The sequence below is a fragment of the Platalea leucorodia genome (genome assembly GCF_965183815.1).
Source record: "Platalea leucorodia genome assembly, chromosome: 20".
Lineage (NCBI taxonomy): Eukaryota > Metazoa > Chordata > Aves > Pelecaniformes > Threskiornithidae > Platalea > Platalea leucorodia.
In genome coordinates this window covers 3868325-3889215 of record NC_138842.1, presented here as the reverse complement: position 1 = coordinate 3889215, position 20891 = coordinate 3868325, and the positions used below count along the sequence as shown (strand labels likewise).

The 20891-nt window shown below is 56.5% G+C and overlaps 1 protein-coding gene across 1 annotated transcript in view; it reads left to right on the top strand.

The window, feature by feature from the left end:
• Nucleotides 1–17906, top strand: part of IGSF9B (immunoglobulin superfamily member 9B) — a gene marked incomplete at both ends in the record, with an annotated part of 40055 nt that extends 22149 nt beyond the window's left edge. Inside the window, 8 exons of the mRNA XM_082330587.1 lie at nucleotides 1933–2108; nucleotides 2769–2995; nucleotides 3157–3241; nucleotides 4636–4797; nucleotides 5556–5601; nucleotides 6946–8574; nucleotides 17175–17296; nucleotides 17683–17906. Coding sequence (XP_082186713.1) covers nucleotides 1933–2108; nucleotides 2769–2995; nucleotides 3157–3241; nucleotides 4636–4797; nucleotides 5556–5601; nucleotides 6946–8574; nucleotides 17175–17296; nucleotides 17683–17906 — 2671 coding nt within the window. The remainder of the gene's footprint in view (nucleotides 1–1932; nucleotides 2109–2768; nucleotides 2996–3156; nucleotides 3242–4635; nucleotides 4798–5555; nucleotides 5602–6945; nucleotides 8575–17174; nucleotides 17297–17682) is intronic.
• Nucleotides 17907–20891: the final 2985 nt, after the last annotated feature.

The following is a 20891-nucleotide window of genomic DNA, read 5'->3' as shown; positions in this document are numbered from 1 at the left end:
ACCTTGCTCTGATGAAAATGTCCTTGGGAAGGAGTGGTTAAACCTCTCTGCTCTGGAGATGTGGCTCACCTTGGAGGGAGCTGCTGCTCTTGCTCTGCAACCTGCTGCTGGGTTCCTGCCTCCCCAAGGCTTTTCCAGACCCCACGCCAGCAGCTAGTGGCAGGGAAGGGCATTTGCACCAAGCTTGCCTTAGGGAATTTACAGGGTGCTGTGAGGACCTGGGAATAGGGAGGCAGAGACCTGTCTTGCCCTGTCTGTAGGGTGTGAGCCCTGGGGGCTGTGCTGCTCCCTGGGACCAGGGATCTGGGATGGTACTGGGCTGTCTAGTGCTGTCCGGAGAGCTGGCCATCTGTGCATTTTCCTCCCTGCTGTGGCTATGGGATGCTCAAGCAAAACATGGCTTCCCCTCCAGTGGAGTTCATGCTCTCCTCCCGCTTCTGCGGTTGTTGATGCTGGAAATGCAAACCCCGCTCCCCAGGGACGATCAGGGCCACCGCAGCATCCTGCCTGCGTACGGGCTGTCCCTTGGCAAGGGCGGTCTCCTGTCCCCGGGAGCCATTAGTGCCGCATTTACCCTTTGCTCTCCCCATCCTCAGCCCCTTGTCGTTGCGTGCCTGCCCGCAGCAGCGCTGGGGAGAAGGGATGCGAAGGCGGTGGGGTTAAATGCTGCAGGGAACCCGCTCCAGGCGAAGGGCTGCTCCACTGCCCTCCATGCCTCCGCTGCGGCGGCGGGGGATGCTGGGAGCTGTAGTCCCAGCCGGAGCTGTGGTGATACAGAGGCTTTCCCGCCCGCAGCCGCTCGGTTTGGTGGAGGCACGCTGAACATGCATGGCTCTCCGCCGACTTGCTTGTTGCCATAGCTTGCTGCTGCTTCTCCTGCCTCACCTTTTGCTCCCTTTCCAGCGGCATTATTTGTCTTTGCTCCATCTTTTACTTCCTACTCGGTGGATTTACCTGGCTGTATGCCAGCGGCTACAGATAGGCTCACTTACCTATGCAGAACAGGCAGTCTGCAGTAATCCTTCCCAAATCCTCTGTGGACACCACCGAAACCTGCAGCAAGGGCTGGGACTCCCTAAAGCGTCTCTCTAATATGAGCACTGATCCTTGCAATATCGTTGCAGCGCGGTGATGCTACTTTGGGACATGAGGCTCTTTCACCGTGGTGCCTCTCGGCGGGGTTATGGCTGGTGGAGGTGGCTGCACACTCGCGTGTGCTGGGGTCGCACTGGGAGGGCTCTGGGAGCTTTTTTTCGCCCTGGGTTTGTGGGTTAGACCGCAGCAGAAAGACTGTGTCCTGCACTCCCTGCAAGTGCCTTTGCTGCACTGCCAAATCCTGAGTTATGCCCTGGGCTGTGCTGGCAGCCCCTGACTTGTGCAAATATGGCAAAAATGGTGATTTAGTTAAATGTCTCTTGTGGGATTGCATGTACAGGGCTACAGCTGAGGGAAGACTTGGCTCTGGCTCAGGAGCTGTCAAGGTATAAATGGGAACAGGGCCCATCTCCTGCTCCAGCTGTCCCCTTCGCAGCACTCACCGGAGTAAAAATGCGCCAGCTTCCAGTTTTGCCCATGGGAATCTGACGGAGATAACCTCAGAGCAGGGCTGTTGGCACTGCTTCTGTCCCTGACCCGCTCAGAGAGCGCAGGTGGTGCACGGCAGAGGGGAGGGCTGGTGGCAGTGTCCGTATGAGCCAGGGGATGCTGGTGTGGCACAACGGGACGGTGCCCTGTGCCTGGCAGTCCTCGTGTGCGCCGTCCCCGAGCCAGCTCTTGGGTGGCGAGTGGCTGCCCCATGTCCATACACATCGCTGCTGTCAAACCAAACCATTGCTCAGGAAAGCTCCATTTTCGCTCGAGACGTTAATGCTGCCTCTTTGTCCTCCCTGTCGAAGGCACCTTCCCTGAGGATGCTCCCTTTTCTCTTGGCAGGATGAAGAGAGCCCAGTTTGGCCCCCACGACTGGCTATCTCTCCCTGTGCCAGCTGGTTCCAGTTGGCTACTGGTGGATACCTTGGAACCAGAGACTGCATACCAGTTCAGTGTCTTGGCTCAAAACAAGCTGGGTACCAGCTCCTTCAGTGAGGTGGTCACTGTGAACACTCTAGGTAGGTCCTCCATGGGCACGGGGGAGGAGGGGGAAGGGATTCAAGAGGTCCCTGGGGAGAAGTGGCCTTTTGCCTTGGTCCATGTGTCCTGTCTGCTGGGGATGGAGATGGCGATCAGCAGCGATAGTTTCCAGCTGCGTAGAAGATAGTTTGTGGAGGGTCCTGGATGAAGCTTGTAGACTTTGCTGGATGCATGAGGCCCCTGAAAGCTTGTCCTAAGAGATAGCATGGGAGAACGGTACTGTGCCAGTCACCTTTCAGATCTTCCTCAAGTTCAGCTGGGGTCAGGAGGTATTAATAGAGCACAAAATCACTTGGGTGCAGCTCAGAGCAGGGCTAACACAAGGGGCCTTGCGCTGGTACCTTGGGGTACCCAGCTTTGGGGCTGTCTCAGGCAGAGGTGGGAGGAAGCAGGAGGTTTTCTAATGCTGTGCCCCTTTTTCTTGGAGTCACTGCATCATTAGTCCCCTGCTTTTTGGAAAGCCACTTTTGTATCTCTGAGATAAGAGAGCACATGCCCGAGACGTGCCCTAAACTCCTGGAAGGTGGGAACTGCCGCTGCCGCGGTGGCCCGTCGGCCGCCGATGGGGCACGTGTGGGAGAGCATCCTCTGCGCTTCCCATCTCAAAGGTGTCCCTGTCCCGTCTGCTCTGTCTCCAGCATTCCCTGTAACAACTCCAGAGCCTCTGGTGTTGGTTACCCCACCGAGGTGCCTAACAGCCAACCGGACACAGCAAGGCGTCCTCTTGTCGTGGCTTCCTCCCGCTAACCACAGCTTCCCCATTGACCGCTACATCATGGAGTTCCGCGTCGCAGAGAGATGGGAGATCTTGGACGATGGCATCCCGGGGACCGAGAACGAGTTTTTTGCCAAGGACTTGTCCCAGGTAAGCAGGGGCTGCCCACACCGTCCCTCTGGTGTTGCACTGTCTGCTGCAGCTCTGGAGAAGCTTTTGGGGTGGCTCGGTCCCCGTGCTGGGGTCTTCAAGCAGCTGGGCAAGGTTGGAGGCTGCGATGGGGGACCTGACGGATGTGCTTGGTGTTTCAGGACACCTGGTACGAGTTCCGGGTCCTGGCGGTCATGCAGGATCTCATCAGCGAACCCAGCAACGTTGCTGGCGTGTCCAGTACAGGTAAGGGGTGGCTCCTTCTTCTGCCCCCAGCATGTGGGAGCATCTCTGCTTCTGCAGGTACCTGAGCTAGCGCTCGGGTCGTACATCAGTACTTGCTTACACAGCGATGGCTGGTTTTGTGCTTTTGCCTGAGACGCTCGGGTTGCGAGCTGGGCTGATGGGCACACGGTTATGATCAGTGTCCTGGGCACGCTGCTGTCCCCGTGCTGCCTCCCGATGCAAACGGACCAGAGGCACTCGGAGCGGGCAAGGACAAACCGCCCCATTTAGTCCTTCCCGCGGAGCGCGGTGTTGTCGGGCATCTGCTGGTGCAGAGTGGCAGCACATCTCGGCTCTGCGGGGTGCCCGGAGAACAAAGCTCCGACCAGGCACTGCGCAGCATGGAAATGGGAATGAAAGGTGCAGAGAGGGAAACGTAGCACTGCAGTGCAGAGTCCAAGGGGAAAAAAGCTTTGCAACAGGAGACTGCAACATGCTGCAGCTTGCGCACGTACCCTGCACCCCGGTCCGGCTCGGAGGATGCTCCCCGAGCAAGGGACAGGTGAGGGTACGTGATTGCGATAGGGAGGGCAAGGACAGCAGGAGGAGATGGGGATGCTGCGAACCCTGCTTTTATGGCTTTTATGGAAAAGCGGAGGAGCCACCCAGCTCTGCTGCGCGCAGGAATGCAGCGGTCTCTCTCTGCCCCCAAGTGGTGCTGGTGCGGAGAGCCTGCTTTTGCTGCAGGCTGCCTGCTTGCCTGCCCTTGCTCCTCTCGCACAATTTTTCTGATGGGATTTGGCAAGGCCCACAGGGTTTGTGTGCACCCCGGCCCCAGGCAGCTGCCCTCCCAGGCTGAAAGCCGGTGCTCCCAGCAGGCGAATGAGCGCTGATCGTGTGAGTGCACGGCAGGAGCGCTGGTGTGTGCAGGGTTTGCATCTGCAAACGGCTGCAGCTGAGGTCTGCTGGTGGTTCGGATGCACTTGTGGTTAGCGAAGGGGTGTGATGAGGGTTCAGAGCCCAGTTTTCATTGAAGAGCTGAAGTACGTTGCACTGATGCACAGGGGAAAATACCTTATGCTGCCACAGCCTGAGCTGCAGCGGGTTATTGGGCTGGGAGATAACTGCAGGTTTGGTGCAGTTGTGTGCACGTGTACATGTAATGTGTATTTGTGTGGCATGGAGGCTTCTTCCCTGGGGGTCCATCAGCTAAGGCAGAAAGGTTTATCTGGTGCAAGGTCGCTAAATCCCTTGGCAGTGGCCTGCAGCAGCCAGGTGGGCTGGGCTGGCAGCAGGGTCTTTACTCGGAGATTATCATTCCTGGTACCAGTTGCCTTCACGCTGTGGTAGGTCCCCGGGGAAGGCAGCAGGCAGGAGTGTGCGCATAACACCTAATTGTCGTGTTTTACCCCCAGACGTATTCCCTCCGCCTGACGTGACGGACGAGGGTCTAGCCCGCCCAGTGCTGGCTGGCATCGTTGCCACCATCTGCTTCCTGGCTGCTGCCATCCTCTTCAGCACACTCGCCGCCTGCTTCGTCAACAAGCAACGCAAACGCAAGCTCAAGCGCAAGAAAGGTGAGCCCGTCCCCGGTGTGCTTCCTTCCTCCCTCCCGCCTCCTCCTCATTTCTCCTCCCTGGTTGTGTTGTGGTGGTAACCTTCTTCCCTGTCTGTCTCTTCTTCCGTCTGTGCGCGTCCTCAGGTGAAGCCCTGACTTCATCCCTCGGCTGTGCCTGAAAGCGCCCGTGGTCGGGAGCGGGAGAGGCAGGGTGGGTGAAGAGGCGACAGAGAAACTAGCCTGGGATTTCCCAGGGAGCGCTCTCGCGTGGTGATAACTCCTAGAACCGGGGGTTTAGGGCTGGGGTGTCCTCTGGGCCAGAGATGGGGGGGACCGCTCACCTCCTTGAGGTCCCCCCGGAGCTGGGCTCTCCAGCTGCTTCCTGCCCAGCTCTGCCCAGCCCGGAGCGGGCAGTGCCCGACGGCCGCACTAGGCTAGAGAAGACCCCTGCAAAGGAGACCCTGCCGCTCTGCTTCCCGAAAGCTGGGACTGCAGCCGCCATGCAGGAGCGGCCGGTAGGGAAAAGGGTGGCTGGGGAGCTGGAGAGAGCAGGGGAATCGGCTCCTTCTCCTCTAGCCTGCGAGACTGCGGCAGCAGGATGGGCAGGACCCTGTGACGGGAGCTGTTTGTTGTCAGCAACCATTAAAGCACTGGAGCAATGAAACCTTGGCCTCTTGTTGAGTGTCTTTTGTTGTCTTGATATTGAGTTTGTCTTGTCTCTGTCGTGTTGCGCCTCCTTAGCGTTCTCTCTTCTTTCCCCTTTTTATTCTCTTCCAGACCCTCCTCTCTCGATAACCCACTGCAGGAAGAGTTTGGAGTCCCCGTAAGTATCTGTCTTAGATGTGGCACCAGGCTGTGGGTCTTCAAGGTGCCTCCTTCCTACAGTTGTCGCAAGGCTCACATGGAAATGTCTGACCTTGTTTGGTTGCTTCTGACGAGTCGTTTTGGGTGTTCCTGAACTCGTGGGAACACAACGGTTCACAAGAGACAAGTGGGCTTTGGAGCAGAAAGCAGCAGGGACAAATGCAGCAAACTTTAAGCTAAGAGACGACCCTGTTGGATCTGTGGACAGTGACCAAAGCTGGAGTTGACTGGTGGAACTCAATTACACACCCAGCTTGAAGGGGCCCCTTAGGAGAAGGGCTAGCCTGCTGCGTATGGAGTCCTTTGCGCAAGCTCGGTGTAGGTTTTGAGCCTTTCTCTGTTGGCTCTGTTTTTTTTTCTTGGGAAATTCGGAGAATCTCACACCTGTATCTCTTCTTTTCCCATGAAGAGTGCCTCTCTGAAGCCTCTTTCCACATGTGCCCCAAGGTGGTGGATTGTGGTGGTGCGCTAGCCACAGCTCCTTGCAGAGCCCATCAAAAGCACATATAGCCGCTAGTCAGTGGGAGCATCTTCCCAGTGGGAGCGCAGGAGTCTAAGATGTGGATGCCTCATGCTTTGGCTCCTGGACTGCTGCAAAATGTCCCAGTGCTGGTGGATCTTAATCTTGCTTTTTTTGGTTCATCCACTGCACTGAAATAACTGTGCCTGCACCATCTCTGTTGGATCTGCTACCTTTTGCCCTGCAATCCTGTTTGTTTGAGGCTTTCTGGATGGGGATGAGTGGACTATTCTGATGCTCTCTGCCTTTTGAGGCACTCAGCCTTAAATTTGAGTGTTGAGAGCAGGGGAAAAGTTGGTTTGGAATGATCCATCAGCATCTCCAAGTGAGATGCCATGTTCTGCGGGAGGGGATGTTTGCCTGATGTCCCTCCTCTTGGGGGCTTTCCCAGGTGTGGATAGCTCAGGTGAACATAGGAAACTTCTGAAGGAGTTGTAAGTGAGCTCTGGATCTTGTCTTTTGTCCTGCTGGGGCCATGGAGGTTGTTGCAATGCTCCAAGGCATTGGCATGAGCTGCCTGCCCTGGGGGGATGCCAAGCGTGCCGAGCTCTGCTCCTGAGGAGTGGGGATGATGTGTGCTGCTACTGGTCCTCTGGCCTGTGCCGTGGCCACAGGGCAAGGCTCTGCTGTCCTGGTTAGCCCCCCCCAATTTCTCCCAGTGGTTCCTCTTTTGAGAGCTGGCAGGGCTTTGTTTTCCAGTTATGGCCGGTGGCGGTTCTGGGCGACCTCATTTCCCCTCCAGGTGACCGTCCCCTCTCTTGGTTTTTCTCCCCTGTGGTCCAGGTTGTCTTCCGGCAAGGTGAGTCCCGAGAGCATCCGCACGCTCCGTCCCCCCTCGGAGTCCTCTGATGACCAGGGCCCGCAGGCCAAGCGGATGCTGAGCCCCACCAAGGAGAAAGAGCTCTCTCTTTACAAGAAGACCAAGCGAGCCATCAGCAGCAAGAAGTACAGCGTCTCCAAGGCGGAGGCCGAAGCCGAGGCCACCACCCCCATCGAGCTCATCAGCCGCGGGCCGGACGGCCGCTTCGTCATGGACCCGGCGGAGATGGAGCCCTCCCTGAAGACGCGGCGGATCGAGGGCTTCCCCTTCGTGGAGGAGACGGACATGTACCCCGAGTTCAGGCAGTCGGATGAGGAGAACGACGACCCTGTCGTCCCCGCTTCCGTCACCGCCCTGAAAGCCCAGCTTACCCCTCTCTCCTCCAGCCAGGAGTCCTACCTTCAGCCACCAGCATACAGCCCCCGGTTCCACCGGGCGCTGGAGGGTCCCGGCGCCCTGCAGGCCACCGGCCAGGCCCGCCCGCCGGCCCCCCGGGCTTTCCACCACCAGTTTTACGGTTACCTCAGCAGCAGCAGCCCCGGGGAGGTGGACCCACCACCCTTCTACATGCCAGAAGTCAGCCCGCTGAGCTCAGTCATGTCCTCCCCGCCGCTGCCCCCCGAGGGGCCCTTCGGACACCCCACCATCCCCGAGGAGAACGGGGAGAACGCCTCCAACAGCACGCTGCCCCTGGCCCAGACCCCCACGGGGGGCCGGTCCCCCGAGCCCTGGGGCAGGGCAGAGTTCCCCTTCGGTGGTCTGGAGCCGGCCCCCGCGCCGTTCCCCCATCAGCTCCAGCCCTGCGAGGCGGCCGAGGGCACCCAGCCCACCGGCTGCCTTCCTCGGGGGCCGCCCCCCTCCTCTCTCCAGGTGGTCCCCGCATCCTACCCGGGCATCCTGCCCCTGGAGGCACCAAAGAGCTGGACCGGCAAGTCACCCGGCAGGGGCCAACCCTCTGTGCCCACCACCACCAAGTGGCAGGACAAACCTATGCAACCCATGGGATGTCAAGGGCAGCTAAGACATACCAGCCAAGGTATGGGCATACCCGTGTTGCCTTACCACGAACCGTCCGAGCCCGTCGGCCCCAGCGGCACAAGCACATTCAGCCTGGACACCAGGTGGTACGAGCCCCAACCCCGACCTCGGCCCAGCCCTCGGCAGGTCAGGAGGGCTGAGCCCAGTTTACATCAGGTGGTGCTACAACCTTCGAGGCTTTCTCCTCTGACCCAAAGCCCCCTCAGCTCCCGCAACAGCTCCCCGGAGTTGACCGCCCGTGCCCGGCCCCGGCCGGGCCTCATCCAGCAGGCGGAGGTGTCGGAAATCACCCTGCAGCCCCCCGCGGCGGTCAGCTTCTCCCGCAAGTCCACGCCATCGACAGGATCCCCCGCGCCGAGCAGCCGGGGAGGCAGCCCCAGCTACCGACCTACCACCGCCTTCACCTCTCTGGCCACCGGCTACCCTGGCTCCCAGGGCTCCTCCCTGCCTGTGGACACCATGGATGTTTTCGGAGACATCCCTTCTCCAGGGAGAGCCGACGAGGAGATTCTCCAACCAGAGCCGACATCCACCACCACGGTAGCCACCACGGGGTAAGTGCGTGAGCCCCGCGGTGCCCCCCCGGCCCCCTCCTGGCTTCCCCCACCCTGCCTCACCCGCTCCCTCTGACTCCCTCCCCGCCATCGCCATCCCAACTCGTAGGGTCTCTCTGGGCGTGCTGCAGCATCCCTTTTGGAGACGGCGTCCCGCGGGCTTTGCTAGGAAGAGGCTGGTGCCGCGGGCGCAGGTTGCATGGCCACTGCCCGACAGAGCTGGGTTTTAGGCAGGCAACCTTCCCGGCAGCGCGCTTGCCTCCTCCCCGGCTGCTCCTTTGGGAACCCAGGAGCACTGTGACTCGGGCTACGGGCCGTCTGCCAGGTGTGCAAAGACCTGGCTACTGGCTCGCATAGGTAAGTGTCCTGGTGTCACTGGCGGTTGTTTCCTCTTCTAGCTGCTGGCTCTTGGCTTTCTTCGAACGTTAGGGCCGCCACTGCCGCGCCTCTGTCTTCCTCCTCTTCCTTCCCGCGGAGTCTAGAGAGCTTTAATGCATGACAGAAACAGCTATCACGGTCACCGCCCCACCTGCAAAAGGGATGCTGCAGCCCCAGGACGCGGGCAGGGAGAGATCAAGGACTTAGCCACACCAGCAGCATGTCAGGAGAGGAGGAAAAATAAAAATAAACTAACCCCAGCGGAGATCGGGAGGCTGCCGGCACGCTCAGATCCTGCCCTAAAGAGATGTGGCTGCACTAGACAGTAGCGGCTGGTTTTCCAGGTACCAGGGTTGCTCCAGGCAAAAAGCGTCTCTCTCTCTCTCTCTCTCTCTCTGTATTTCTCCTCTTTCCCTCCGTCTTTCACAGCACCTTAGACCCCGTAGCTGTGCTTTCGTCCCACCCTTTCGTCTCGCTTCATTTTGGCTTGTTGTCTGGCGGGGTTGAACCCCCCCCACCCTCCGGCTTGCGGCAGAGAGGCGTCGGGGGGCCGGGGCGCCCAGCCCCATGGAGCCGGCGCGGTCGGAGGCGTATGGACAAGAGGCGTGTGTTTTGGGGAGGGGGGAGGCAGCGTTTCACCCCGCAGCGCCCTCCGCATTTCACTCCCGCCCTCTGGTACCTGGAAGCGTTATGGCCTTAGAAAACCCCTCCGGCACGGCACGGCTGGGGTGCACAGGGGGAAGGAAGGAGGGCTCAGGGGAGAGGATGGGGAGGGAGAGGAGCTGAATGAGCCTGAAATGACTTCTTTGTGCCTCTGGAAAACAGCTACGGAGTAATACAATTAAGCACATAGAAGTAGGTCCATGTCTTCTAGCCAGGGCACCCCAAGGAGACGCAGCTCCAGGAGAGATCCGTGTTAGAGCAGCACTGTTGTCCGTGCTTTTATGCAGTGTATCCATTCGCTTTGTTGATTATTGTTTTCTTTTCTTCTTTTCCTTTCTCTTCTGTTTCTTTCCCCCTTTCTTCTCCAGCCTCGTTTTGTTTGTGTTTCAGTTTGGTTTCTTTCCCTCCTTTTCCTTTGGAGTTGTTGACGTGCTGATGTGTTGCGGAGCTCGGCTCCTTGCGGGTGTTGATAACTGCTTTGTTTTTGATTAATCTCAGCTATCTGGGCAGTGTTGTCGAGACAAGCTTCTCCTCAGCTCAATAGGTAAGGGTGATCCATGTCCGAAAGGATGGTGTGGGCGCTGTGGAGGGTGGCCGGGAGCGGGGCATGAGAGGGGACACGGAAGGGGCTTTTCCAATACCATCTCTTCCTTTAAAGGGGAATAAGGAATCCTAAAACACTAGGAAACACCTCTGGACGCACAGTCTCTGTGGCTTTTGGGTTTCCCCTTCCAGCAGCACGCCGCTGCTCCCCTGCTTTCGGGGTGGCGGCGGGGCTGGAGAGCCCGGTGGTGGCAGCCGTGTCTTCATGTTGGGGTTTGGGATGAGCCAAGCTGCTGTCTCCCCGTGGCCGCCCTTCCTTCCTTCCTTCCTTGGAGGACAGTGACACGTGGCACCCTCGGCCCTGGCAGGGCTTAGGCGGCACGAGGTGCGGTGTTAGGGAGGTGCGTGTTGAGGCGGGGTTGTCCCAGCTGATCCAAACCAGGAGGAGCTCATGGCCACCTCCTGGAGCATGTTAAAACAGCCACCTCTGGAGCAACCAGCTGCAGACAGCGCTCCCGGAGCAGGGCTCCAAAAATCAGTCTCCAGTTGCAGTCCAGGACGTGGAGAATTTTGTTCCCATCAGTACCTGCATCTGTTTTCGTCTTCTCAATCATGGAAAATGGGAAAAGTCTTTCTTTCAAGATGGACTGCATAGTTGGCAGCAGTGTAATTATAGTTTCAGACTGCCGGTGAGGTGTTTTATCATTCCCATCACAAGTGTAGTCATGGTAAAAGCCCTCCCTCTCTGAAATACTCCTTGGAGAAATCTTTAAGACTTTTTCTGACCCAGCTGTGATTAAACAGCCCTAAGCAGATCTTGAAAGACTCTCCCAAGAAAAATACCTCTCAGGCTGCCTTCATGGGGCCGGTTTCCTATATGGCCATGGGCATCCCTGGAACTGGGACGGAGTAATTGGGAGATGGTTTTCAGACCTTACGAGCAGAGAATGTCACTAAAACTGCTAAAGCCGGGTGGGATAATAGTCATTCCTGACCCCAAGGAGTGGGAATGCTGACCCATTTGGCTGTCAGCCAGGCTGGTTATGTGGGGAGAGATGGGATTGCAGATGGGACTGTTTCCTAGGGCCTGGCCATGCCCAAGCTTCCTTAGGACAGGTCTTACAAAAACTTAAGCTTTGCTGCCTTGGATGGGAAGAGTCAAGGTCCTGGCAGATGCTTTCCTAACAGCCTGAGGAGCCTTGTTGGACTGGAAAAAGCCTCACGAGAGAGAGATGAGATGCCTAGAGAAATCAGGTAGTTGTTTCCAGAAGAGGGGAATTCCTCCAGCTGATGTGGAGGGTTGTCCTCGGGTGGGAGGAGAGGGGAGGAAGGAGTGTTGGGTCTTGGTGATGGGAGCAGGTGCGGGATGGAGGAGCCATCCTCTTGGCATGGCAAAACCCCCTCTGGTTTGAGCCCTGCAGCCTCCAAAGCTCTTAGGGCTTGGCCACCTTCTTCTGTTTTCCCTTGCTGATCCCAGAGCAGGGTGTCCCATGAGGAGCAAAGCTAGCACCAAGCCTTGGTGAGATCTGGACTGTGCCAGACTTCTCGAGAAATGGGGAAGCCCTCAGTGGGGATGTGGCTGTTTTCTCTATTCTTTTTCCATGGTGCTTCCCTGCTCCAGGAGCATTAGGGACATGAGTGAACATGGCTTGTAGTGCAGCAGAGGTGAGTCCAGGCTCATGTCTGAGTTCAGTGTGGCTCTTGCACAGATCCTGGCTGGCTCCTGTCTCCGGTGCTGGGTGCTGTAGGCTGATGGTGTTTCAGGAACAGGGTCACGTTGTCCAGCAGGACCTTTGCTGAGGAGCAGCCGTGCATCCTACTCCGAGACACTGCCGGGGGTTGGAGTTGCAGGAGTGACTCCAGAGTCATTATGCCCAAAAAGGGGAAGCCAGAAGAATAAATCTCACTTTAATAAGCGAGGAATCCTGTAAAGAGCCCAGCCAAGTAATTTCTTGATGATTTGGGGTCATAAAATTGTCAGTGCACGCGGAGCACAGGGATTTTATACCAGACCAGCCAGACTTCTGTACTGCAGTAATAAAAGCTGAGAGGAGGAGAGGGAGAGGCAGTTTGCGGGCTCGGTGGCGGCTGCAGCCGAGCCCCCGGAGCTAGGAGCAGGCGTGGGGTGGCTGTCGCACAGTGGCTTTCACTGGGTGAAGGTTGGGTGGTTTTTACTGATGGGCAGGGATAAATAATGCTGTTACTGAGTCGGCACGAGCAGTTTTCCCATCTTCTTCTCTTTGGATGCAGAGCACGGTGATGCATCTCCTAACGGGGAAGAGGGGGCTGTCGTCTCCCTGCAGAGGGAAACCCAAAAACCACAGACAAGGCACCAAGCCCCCGTGCCCCTCGGCACCGCAGCCTGCCCCAGGCAGCCGTCCCGGCCCCCTCTTGCCGGGACAGCGCTGCCGACACCGGGGGCTTGGCCGCGGCATAGCGTTGAGTGACGAAGGGACGTCAGCGCCAGGCGTGCGGGAGGAGCACCCCTCGCTCCCCGCTTGAAAGAAAACAGGTTCCCCTTTAAAGACTGTCCATGTGCTGATCCTCTGCATGTGTTTCATGCCTCCTCCCGCTTGGAGAAGTTGTGAGTCCGCTTGTCTGAGTGCGTTTTTCTTTTCTTTCTTAATTATTATGATTTTTTTTCTTTTCAGTCTCTTTAATTTACTTATATATTTTCTCACTCCTGTTTTTCATTTATCTTACTCTCTCCCCCCCTTCCCCGTGACTGTATCCCCCTCTTCCTCTCCAGTCCGGCCCCTTTTCCCTCGCCCTCTCTCCTCTCTGCTCCTCTCTCGTCAGCATGGTGAAGTCCGTTCTGTAGATGAGTTGTGGTGTCTGCAGACCTGTAGAAGGGACCCCCTTCTCCGGTGTGCTCCCCGCTGTGACCAGCCCCTTCCTCCCTCATTGCGGTGCCCTGGGAGCAGCAGCAGCAGCTCTGGGACAAGGGGCCGTCACCGCCGTGTTTCTCTAGCATCTCTCGCGCTGAAGGATCTCAAGCGATGCGTGATGGCATCCCGGGATGGAGGCAGCAGCCAGCACTGCCTCAGAGCAGAGGGAGGAGTCTGGCTTGCAGGACATCTCATGGGATCGTGCAGGACTTGAGCTTGAAATGGAGCCTCGTGTAGGCGAATTGAGCTCTCCATCCGAGTAGGATGAAGTGTTGAAGGACACGGTGGCCAAGACACAGTGGGCTCTGGTCCAAGTGGGTGCTCTAACACGTCCAAACTGTTCCTGCGTGTCACTGTCTTGACTCAAGGAGAGAAAGAGACAGGGAACGTGTGCTGTGAGACCTCCATGAGGCGAAATACGTGTATCCTGCCCTTGAATCTCCTGGTCCTTTCCTTTACATGGGTTCCTCCTTTATGGTGGAAAAAGGTTAGTGATGCTTTCAGTGGGCCTTCGCCCTTACATCTTTGCTTCATATGTGGAAAGATGTTTGAAGAAGAGCAGCTGAGATGTGTGTTGGGTTGGATAGCTCTTCTCCCCTGGCTACCTCCTCCTGTCCTGGAGCTCTCTGAGGTCCCTCGGTATGTTTGTGGCCTCTCCAGTACCTCTCTGTCTGTGCAGTTCAGACCCTTGCTCATTCAAAAGGATTGACCTTTGAAGACTCGAGGAAAACTGCTGTGCCGGGCGTTTGTGGCATCTTGCAAAAGGCTTGTGTCAGGAATTCACGTGTGCTTCTTGAAGCTCCTTTGCTTGGCTCTACACTGAAGTCCTTAAAAGACGTTCGCCCGCCTCCCTAAACCCCTCGTCTGTTGGTGTTCAAGATCAGGAGAGATCCTGCATGGGCAGCTGCCCAAAACGCTAGCTCTGGGGGCAGGAAGAGGCTTTTGGCTGAGCTTAAAATGAAAATTAATTTGAAAGATTCAGAGTCCTTTGAAGAAATAAAGGGTGGGTAGAGCAGATAAAATTTGGCTGGTGAGTAGCATTGTTTCATCCTCCACTGGATCTCTTCCTTGCCAGAGGTCAGACAGTATTTATGGTGACACATGGGTTCAGTGTGCTCGCTGTTTATGTTTGTGTGTATAAATACAAGTCCAATTACGGAGAACTAGTGGAAATGAGCTTCAGGCAATTTCCTCATAATCCCTCGCGTAAATCTGTCTAATTTTGTCAACATGACACAGTAGCATCTTCTTAGAAGGAAAAAAGAATGGAAAGAGCAAGAGCCTTTTACAAGTTGAGCTTTAATATTAGCAAAGTTGTCTGGGTGGTGGGAAAGGCAGTGGAAGACAGATGGGCAGAATGGTGACAGGATCGCTGAGCTTGCAGGCATCCAGGGCTTGGCACACATGAGCTCCCCGAGGGATGGACTGGGATTGGCGTAGTCAAGGTTGCAATTAGCCAAGTACCTACGTGACTGTAACTATTGTGCAAATACCTGTGTTTGGTGGATGTAAGATGGAAAAAGCCTACTATTGACCATTCAGGCAGGAATTACTGCAGGGAAGTCCCATGCTGTTGGCCCTTTGGGTCACTGTGGTCTTACTCTGACCCAGTGTGTGCATGGGGTGCAGCCTGTCGGCTGTCGGCGTTGGCGCAGCTCAGCGGGTAGTGCCCCAACAGAGCTCGGAGCCGCTGCTTGCTGCCTCTCTCACGAGAGGCTGGTTGCACTTGGGAAGAAGGCGTTTAAGCACAGCAACTGTACGGGCTTGTAAACATCGTCTTTCCTACGAGGGAAGGCTCTCGCTTGGATCCAGCCAGCAGGACTACCAGCTTGTCTAATGAGGTGCTTCGTCTTCGGCTGACGTGCTGCTCTGCTGGGAGCTGGAATAGAGGCTCTCCAGGAGCATCCACGCCTTGATGTCTCTGTTGTGATGGGAAACATGAAAAGGGAATTTTCTGTACCCCACTCCTTGAGTTTCCACTGCATCTGCTGTGCTCCAGCTGCTTCATCAATTCACGCTGCACTTTTCTCGGTGCTCTCCAATGCTGCTAGCAGAACTGAGCAGCTCTGCAGTCACGCACATCTTCAAAAACAACGTCTTCTGCTCCCCACGGGGAAAAATCCCTTGGGAGCTCTTTGCCTGTGCCACTCCAGCTGAAGTATCACGGCTCCAGCAGCCGCTCAGGATCTCAGACGTGAAGTGTTGCTATCACGCCGTGCTCTCTGCAGCGGTGGCACGCATGGGGACTCACAGAGGAAAGCCTGCGGGGTGTCTTTGGTGTCGGAGAGGCTCCACCTGAAACCCGAGGGAGATGAGAAGCTCCAAACTCACCATACGTGGATGTGCTCTTGTACCGCAGCCTGGGTGCACTGGGGCTCTGTGCTTGAGCCCATGTGCTCGCCCGTTCCCTGCAGCTTCTGCCAGCATCGACAGCGTTTTTGCAACACTGGATGGGTCTCACCTTACTGACAGACCAGGAGCAAGGTGGATGAGTTCAGCCGCAGCTTTTTGGTGACAAAGCAGGAGTCTGAATGCACCGATGCTGTGTCCTTGCAGCCAGTCGAGGTGGCTCCTCCACCTGCCCATCCTGCTGCCTTGTGAAGAGCCTGTGGCTTGCGGGGTTTGCTGAACCCTGCCCCGGTCACGGTCGCCTGAAGATGCAGGAGTTGACCTCAGCGCTGTCCTCCGTGTGGCTGTTCTGAAAAGGTTTCTTCGCTGACCTCCGGTGACCGAGTTGTGAGAGCAGAAGAATGTCATCTCCTCCTTTGAAGGGTAGGACAGGCTTGTTAGAGGCACGCTGGTTTAAATCTCCAGGCTTTTCTCTCCGGAGCCTGGCTTCAAGCATTGGCTTTATCGCAATGAAAGGTGCTTTGTGGATGCTTCCCCTGTCATCTCTGGGCACCTTGTGTGCAGGTTGCTATGTGATGACTCAGGTTGATCCCAGGTCGTTACCGGTGGCCTCTGTTGCCTTGACTCAGACTTCTTCTGCGGCATTAGGTGTTGGTGCAACTTGGAGGGACATGAAAGTAAAATAGAGAGGGGGAATGAAATGAGAAAGCAGCAAGAGGGGGGGATGCTGTGATGTGTTATAGATGAGAGCCAGACCGATGCTCTCCTAAGGAAAAGGTTTTCCTCTACCCCTCTGCTCTCCACAGCAGTCATGCTGTCCGGTCCTTGGGCAGGAAAAACAGGTATAGTAAAGAAACTAGAGAAAAAAAAGCCTTTGCAAAGGGGAGACTGCTTAACCTTGAGCTGGTTCCTGTAGAAGAGTTACTCAGGGACTAAAGCTGGAAAACTACCACAACTTCTGGCTCTCCTGCGGGAAACACCCCTTTGCAAATCCCCTCCTTGTCCCTCGCAATAAAACCTCGTCAGTGTTTCCATTTCAACGTCCTGTCCCACAGGGGAAGAAAACCCAGCTCCCAGCGTCTCGGTGTTAAGGAGTAGCTGCTCCTGTGCTGTTGCGTTTCTGTTGTGGCTTATAGCAGGGACCTGGGAACGAGGTACCGCTCCCGGCTGTGTCGGCGTGTGCCCTTCGTGTCCCTGTCTGTCGTGTGGCCCCTGTTTTTTTGGCTGTGGGAGCAGGGCCGGGCAGGATCCCGCCTCCCTGCTGTTTGTGGCACTGGTGTCGTCTGCCCCGGGTGGCTCATGGTGCCCGTCTCGGTGCTGCTGTGCCGCTTCTGCCTGTCTCTTCCTCTCTCTCCATCCCAAGGGGTTTCTCGCCACTTCCCAAAAATGCCTTATCGGACATAGGATCTGCCCCGTCCTTTTTTGTTGAGCAGTGCTGGCATGGCAGGCAGGTGAGCTGGGGTGCTGGCGGCTCTCTTGCGGGGCCGGCGTTGGACGTTGCCGGCGGGACCGGCTGGGCTCGCGGCACCGCTCGGCAAGGCAGAGGAGACCTAGGGGGACGGCGGGGACTCCGTGGAGCGGCACTCACAGGCGCCTCGCTTCCTCCCGCCCTGCGCTCCAGCACGCCTGGCTGGCCCCGCTCCCTCAGCCCCGGGTTTCTCACCTTTTCCTTTTCCATGGCAGAGCTGGCTGGGGTCGACCGATCCCCCACCGGGGACGTCCGGAGGCCCGAGTGTGGCTGAGAGTCGCTGACAGTGCCTGTCTGCTTTTCCTTCCTAGAAAACGTCCATCTCCGTCCGGGGACGCTGCTGCACCTGAGAGGCTCGAAGCTCTGAAATACCAGCGGATAAAGAAGCCCAAAAAGTCATCCAAGGGCTCTTCGAAATCCAGAAAACAATCCAGTGAGTGTGAGGACCTCGTGGTCCCCAACAGCATCCCCTCTGTGCCCCCGTGGGCAGAGCTCGGGCAGGTCCCTGCGGGCTCCAGCACTGGGGGTCTCTGAGCCCGTGCCCCCCAAAGGGGTGGTTCCTTGGGCTGCTGTCCCTCCCCTGCTCCTCCCCTGCCTCCAAACCAAGTTCCCCTTCCATGCGTCTCCCATCTTTAGTGATTTCTTTTGGATTTTTTTTTTTTGAGTGTTAATTATTTGTCCTGATGCTCCCTCCTCGCCCAGCAGCCGGGTTTGGGGCCAGGCTTGCCGTAACCTCCCTCTTACGGCACGCAAAGCCGGCTGCCGGTGCTGCTAATAGCTGCCGGCTCTGGTTCCATCTGCCTTCTCTCCCCTCCCCAGACGGCTCTGCCTCCCAGGTTCAGCACCTTCCCAGCTCTCAGGTACTGTGGCCTGACGAAGCTGTCTGCCTCCGCAAGAAGAAGAGACACCCTCGTCAGGACCCCTTCGCCCGCCTCTCGGCGCTGAAGGACGACCTCTGCCACCGGCAGCTCCCCGAAGACCAGACAGCCATTCTCAACAGCGTGGACCACGACGACACCGGCGGGCACGCCACGTTGCTTTAGCCTAGCGCCGGCCCGAGAAGGTTAAACAGGAGGGGGTGGAGGGAGCCAACACCGCGCCGCGGGGGGACGGAGGCAGTGGGAGAGGAGGGGGGATGCTCCTACGCTGCTGCCTCTGCCGGGGGGGTCGGCAGCTCATGGCGGGGACGAGCTGGGGGGACCCTGGGGCAGGTTGGGGGGGAAGAGGAGGATGCCTGGGGCTGGGCGCTCCTCGGATCTGCTTCTCCCCCCACCCCGGATGGCTTCGGTGGGGTGGGAAGGAGGGCGTCGCACCTCGGTTTCGGAAAAGATCTCTAGGCTTAAAAGGCATAGACGGAGCTTTTGACATCTGCTTCTGCAGCACGCGTTTAGGGAGAAAGTGTGGAATTGAGCAGCTGGCCCTCAATCGCCGGAAGAAATTAAATGACACAGGGTGCAATTAATTGACAAGAAACTAACAACCCAGACGGGAACTGGTAATCCCATGAATCTGATTATGATAAAAACACGACCAAATAATCCCAGGAAAGCTGTAATTGTGAAAATCTCCCTGCCTCCCCCTTCCCAGCCTCCTTTCATGTGAAGATAACAGCAACAAAACCATCCATGACATCTTTCCTTACCTATCTCTGAAAGGGAAAACCAGAAAGACCCCAAGCCTTCGAATCGGTCTGAGATATGAGAAATCACCATTTGTCTGTGCAAATGCATTTGAACCTTGTTAACATGTACTCAACACTGCGAGCACGCAGGTATGGGACTGTTTTCATCCAAGGGTGTCTTCCCCCAAAGTATGGTACGTGTCACCTTTGATGAGGGTGGTTTTGATTAATTCTTCCTGACACTCCGTATATCGCTGGCAAATGTTCTTCAGTGCTGTGTAGTAATGTGATTTTTTACTGCAGTAACATTTGTAATCTTTATTCATAACTGCAAAACGGGGAGACGCCGCCGCAGGCGTGTGAGCGAAGGGGGTTTGGCTGTGTGGTCCCAAAAGCCTCCGTCGGCAGATGCTGAGCCCAGGCGAGAGCGGCTGGAAAAATCCCCAGCTCTGCGGATGGAGATGGATGGCTTCTCGGAGCGACCGCACAAAGCTAAGCCCAGCGTTTCGCGTCGGCTTAAAAATGCGTTGCTGCTGGTTTCACTGTTTTTCCCCTTTCTTTCTCCTGCTCCAGCCTGGCCGTGTAGGCTGTGACACTCGCCGGGGTTGTGTCCCTCCCTTTGCCCCATCCGAGGAGACCCGCTGTTCCCCTCTCGGTAATGCTGTTCTAACTCTTCACCAGAATGTATTTCCTCTTCAAAATACTTAGGGTAGGTTTGGCGGCCGGTGGCTTTCTGGATTGCATAGGCCTTCTTTTTAGCAGGAAAGGTGTAGCCCGCTCTGAGAACAGCCGGGCTCGCTTTCCTGCTCTGCCTCCACTCTCTGACTGTGTGGCCTTGGGCAAGTCACTCAACCTCTCTGTGCCTCAGTTCTCCCATCTGTAAAATGGGGATAAGTCATATTTGAGCACTTTGGACAAGCACTTGGTCACCTACAGACTGTAAGTGCTATGTAAATGCTGAGTGCTAATACCAAGTGATCCCTATCTTTGAAATATTTAGAGATTTTTTTTTTTTTTTTTGAAGTGGTAAAATCAACCACTGCATCCAGGTTTGCACACTTCTTCCTCTGCGGTTAAGTGCTAAACCCTCCAGCCTGCCTGGGAATAAAATATCAAGTGTTTCATGTGGATATTCTTGCTTTGAGTGGATTCAGGCTGTAGAAGAAGTGTCAGGAGAATCGAAGAGCCTGTAGGCATGTTTTTTGCCCCAGGCTCTCCATTTGCATACGAAACTTTTGTTTATTCCCAGGTAGAATTGCCAAGAGATTCTCTGCAATCTCGCCTTTAATTCTGCTTTGCCTTGGTTATTGCTCTTGCTGCTGGTTGAACCTCGAAGGGCTTAGATGTTTGGAGAAAGCGTGAGCTCTCAGCCAGGCGGTCGGGATACGGCACTCCGACCACACCACGCTCCCCAGGAGCTTTTAGGTCGGAGCCTGTCTATCGCTCTGCCTAGAAATACCTGATTTTAGAGGTTGTGCTTCCTCTTCCAGCAGGATGCTCGGAAACCTGCAACCCCGAAAAGCAGAGCACCGCGTCTTTTCCAATCTCGAAGCCCTGACTTAGGTTTGAACCACTTAACAATGAATCCTCTAAATCGATAACGAGATATTTCCGAGCTTTAACAACTTCGTGTAGGTGGTCTTCAAACCGTGAGCAGGTTTATCTCAGGAAGGAGGGAGGGTCTCAGAAATACCCCTTTCTTTCCAGCCTGCACCAGGGCTTTTTATTGAGTACGTGACGAGTGACCTGATGTAAGACCCTCAACTATCAGAGTGAGAATTCAACTTCGCTAACAGTATGACTGCGAATTTCTTTTATTTGAGTGTGTTTTAGGGATTTCCCTAGAATCCGCTCGGATCTGAATTGATTTAATGCCATTCGCCCGCTCGGCAGCGGGGAAAACTCTGCCTGGCTAACTTCAGCTCGCCGGTAACTTCAGCAGTGCGGCGCGCCAGCGGCCGCGGCTCTCGCCACGCGGAGGCGAGCCGGGCTGCTCCCGACGGACAGGTGACGATTGGGGCCGGGGGATGCCCCGGTTGGGGGGAGACGCAGAGGCTTCGCGCTGGCCGTGCCACGGCTGACTCGCTCTTCCTTTCGCTCTCGTTGCCTCGACCTCTCTAACAGAAGGTTGTTTTTTCATTTGAGTGCTTTCCAAACTATTTATGATGCCCGTTTGTACGGGCAAGGCAGTGTCTTCGGGCTCTTGAGGTTGCTACCTCAGGACCGTGCCCCCCGTCTTAAGGAGCTCTAGAGGACTTGGAGTGCAGGGACGGTTGACGGAGCGCGCCGGCTTGCTGGGGTCAGTCTTTTGAGAGTTGTTTTCCTTTTGCAGGTGTTTTGAGCCGCTGGGCCCCCTGCTTTTCATGGTCTTCGACCTTTAGAGGCTGGAGCTGCAGCCCTCTCTCTT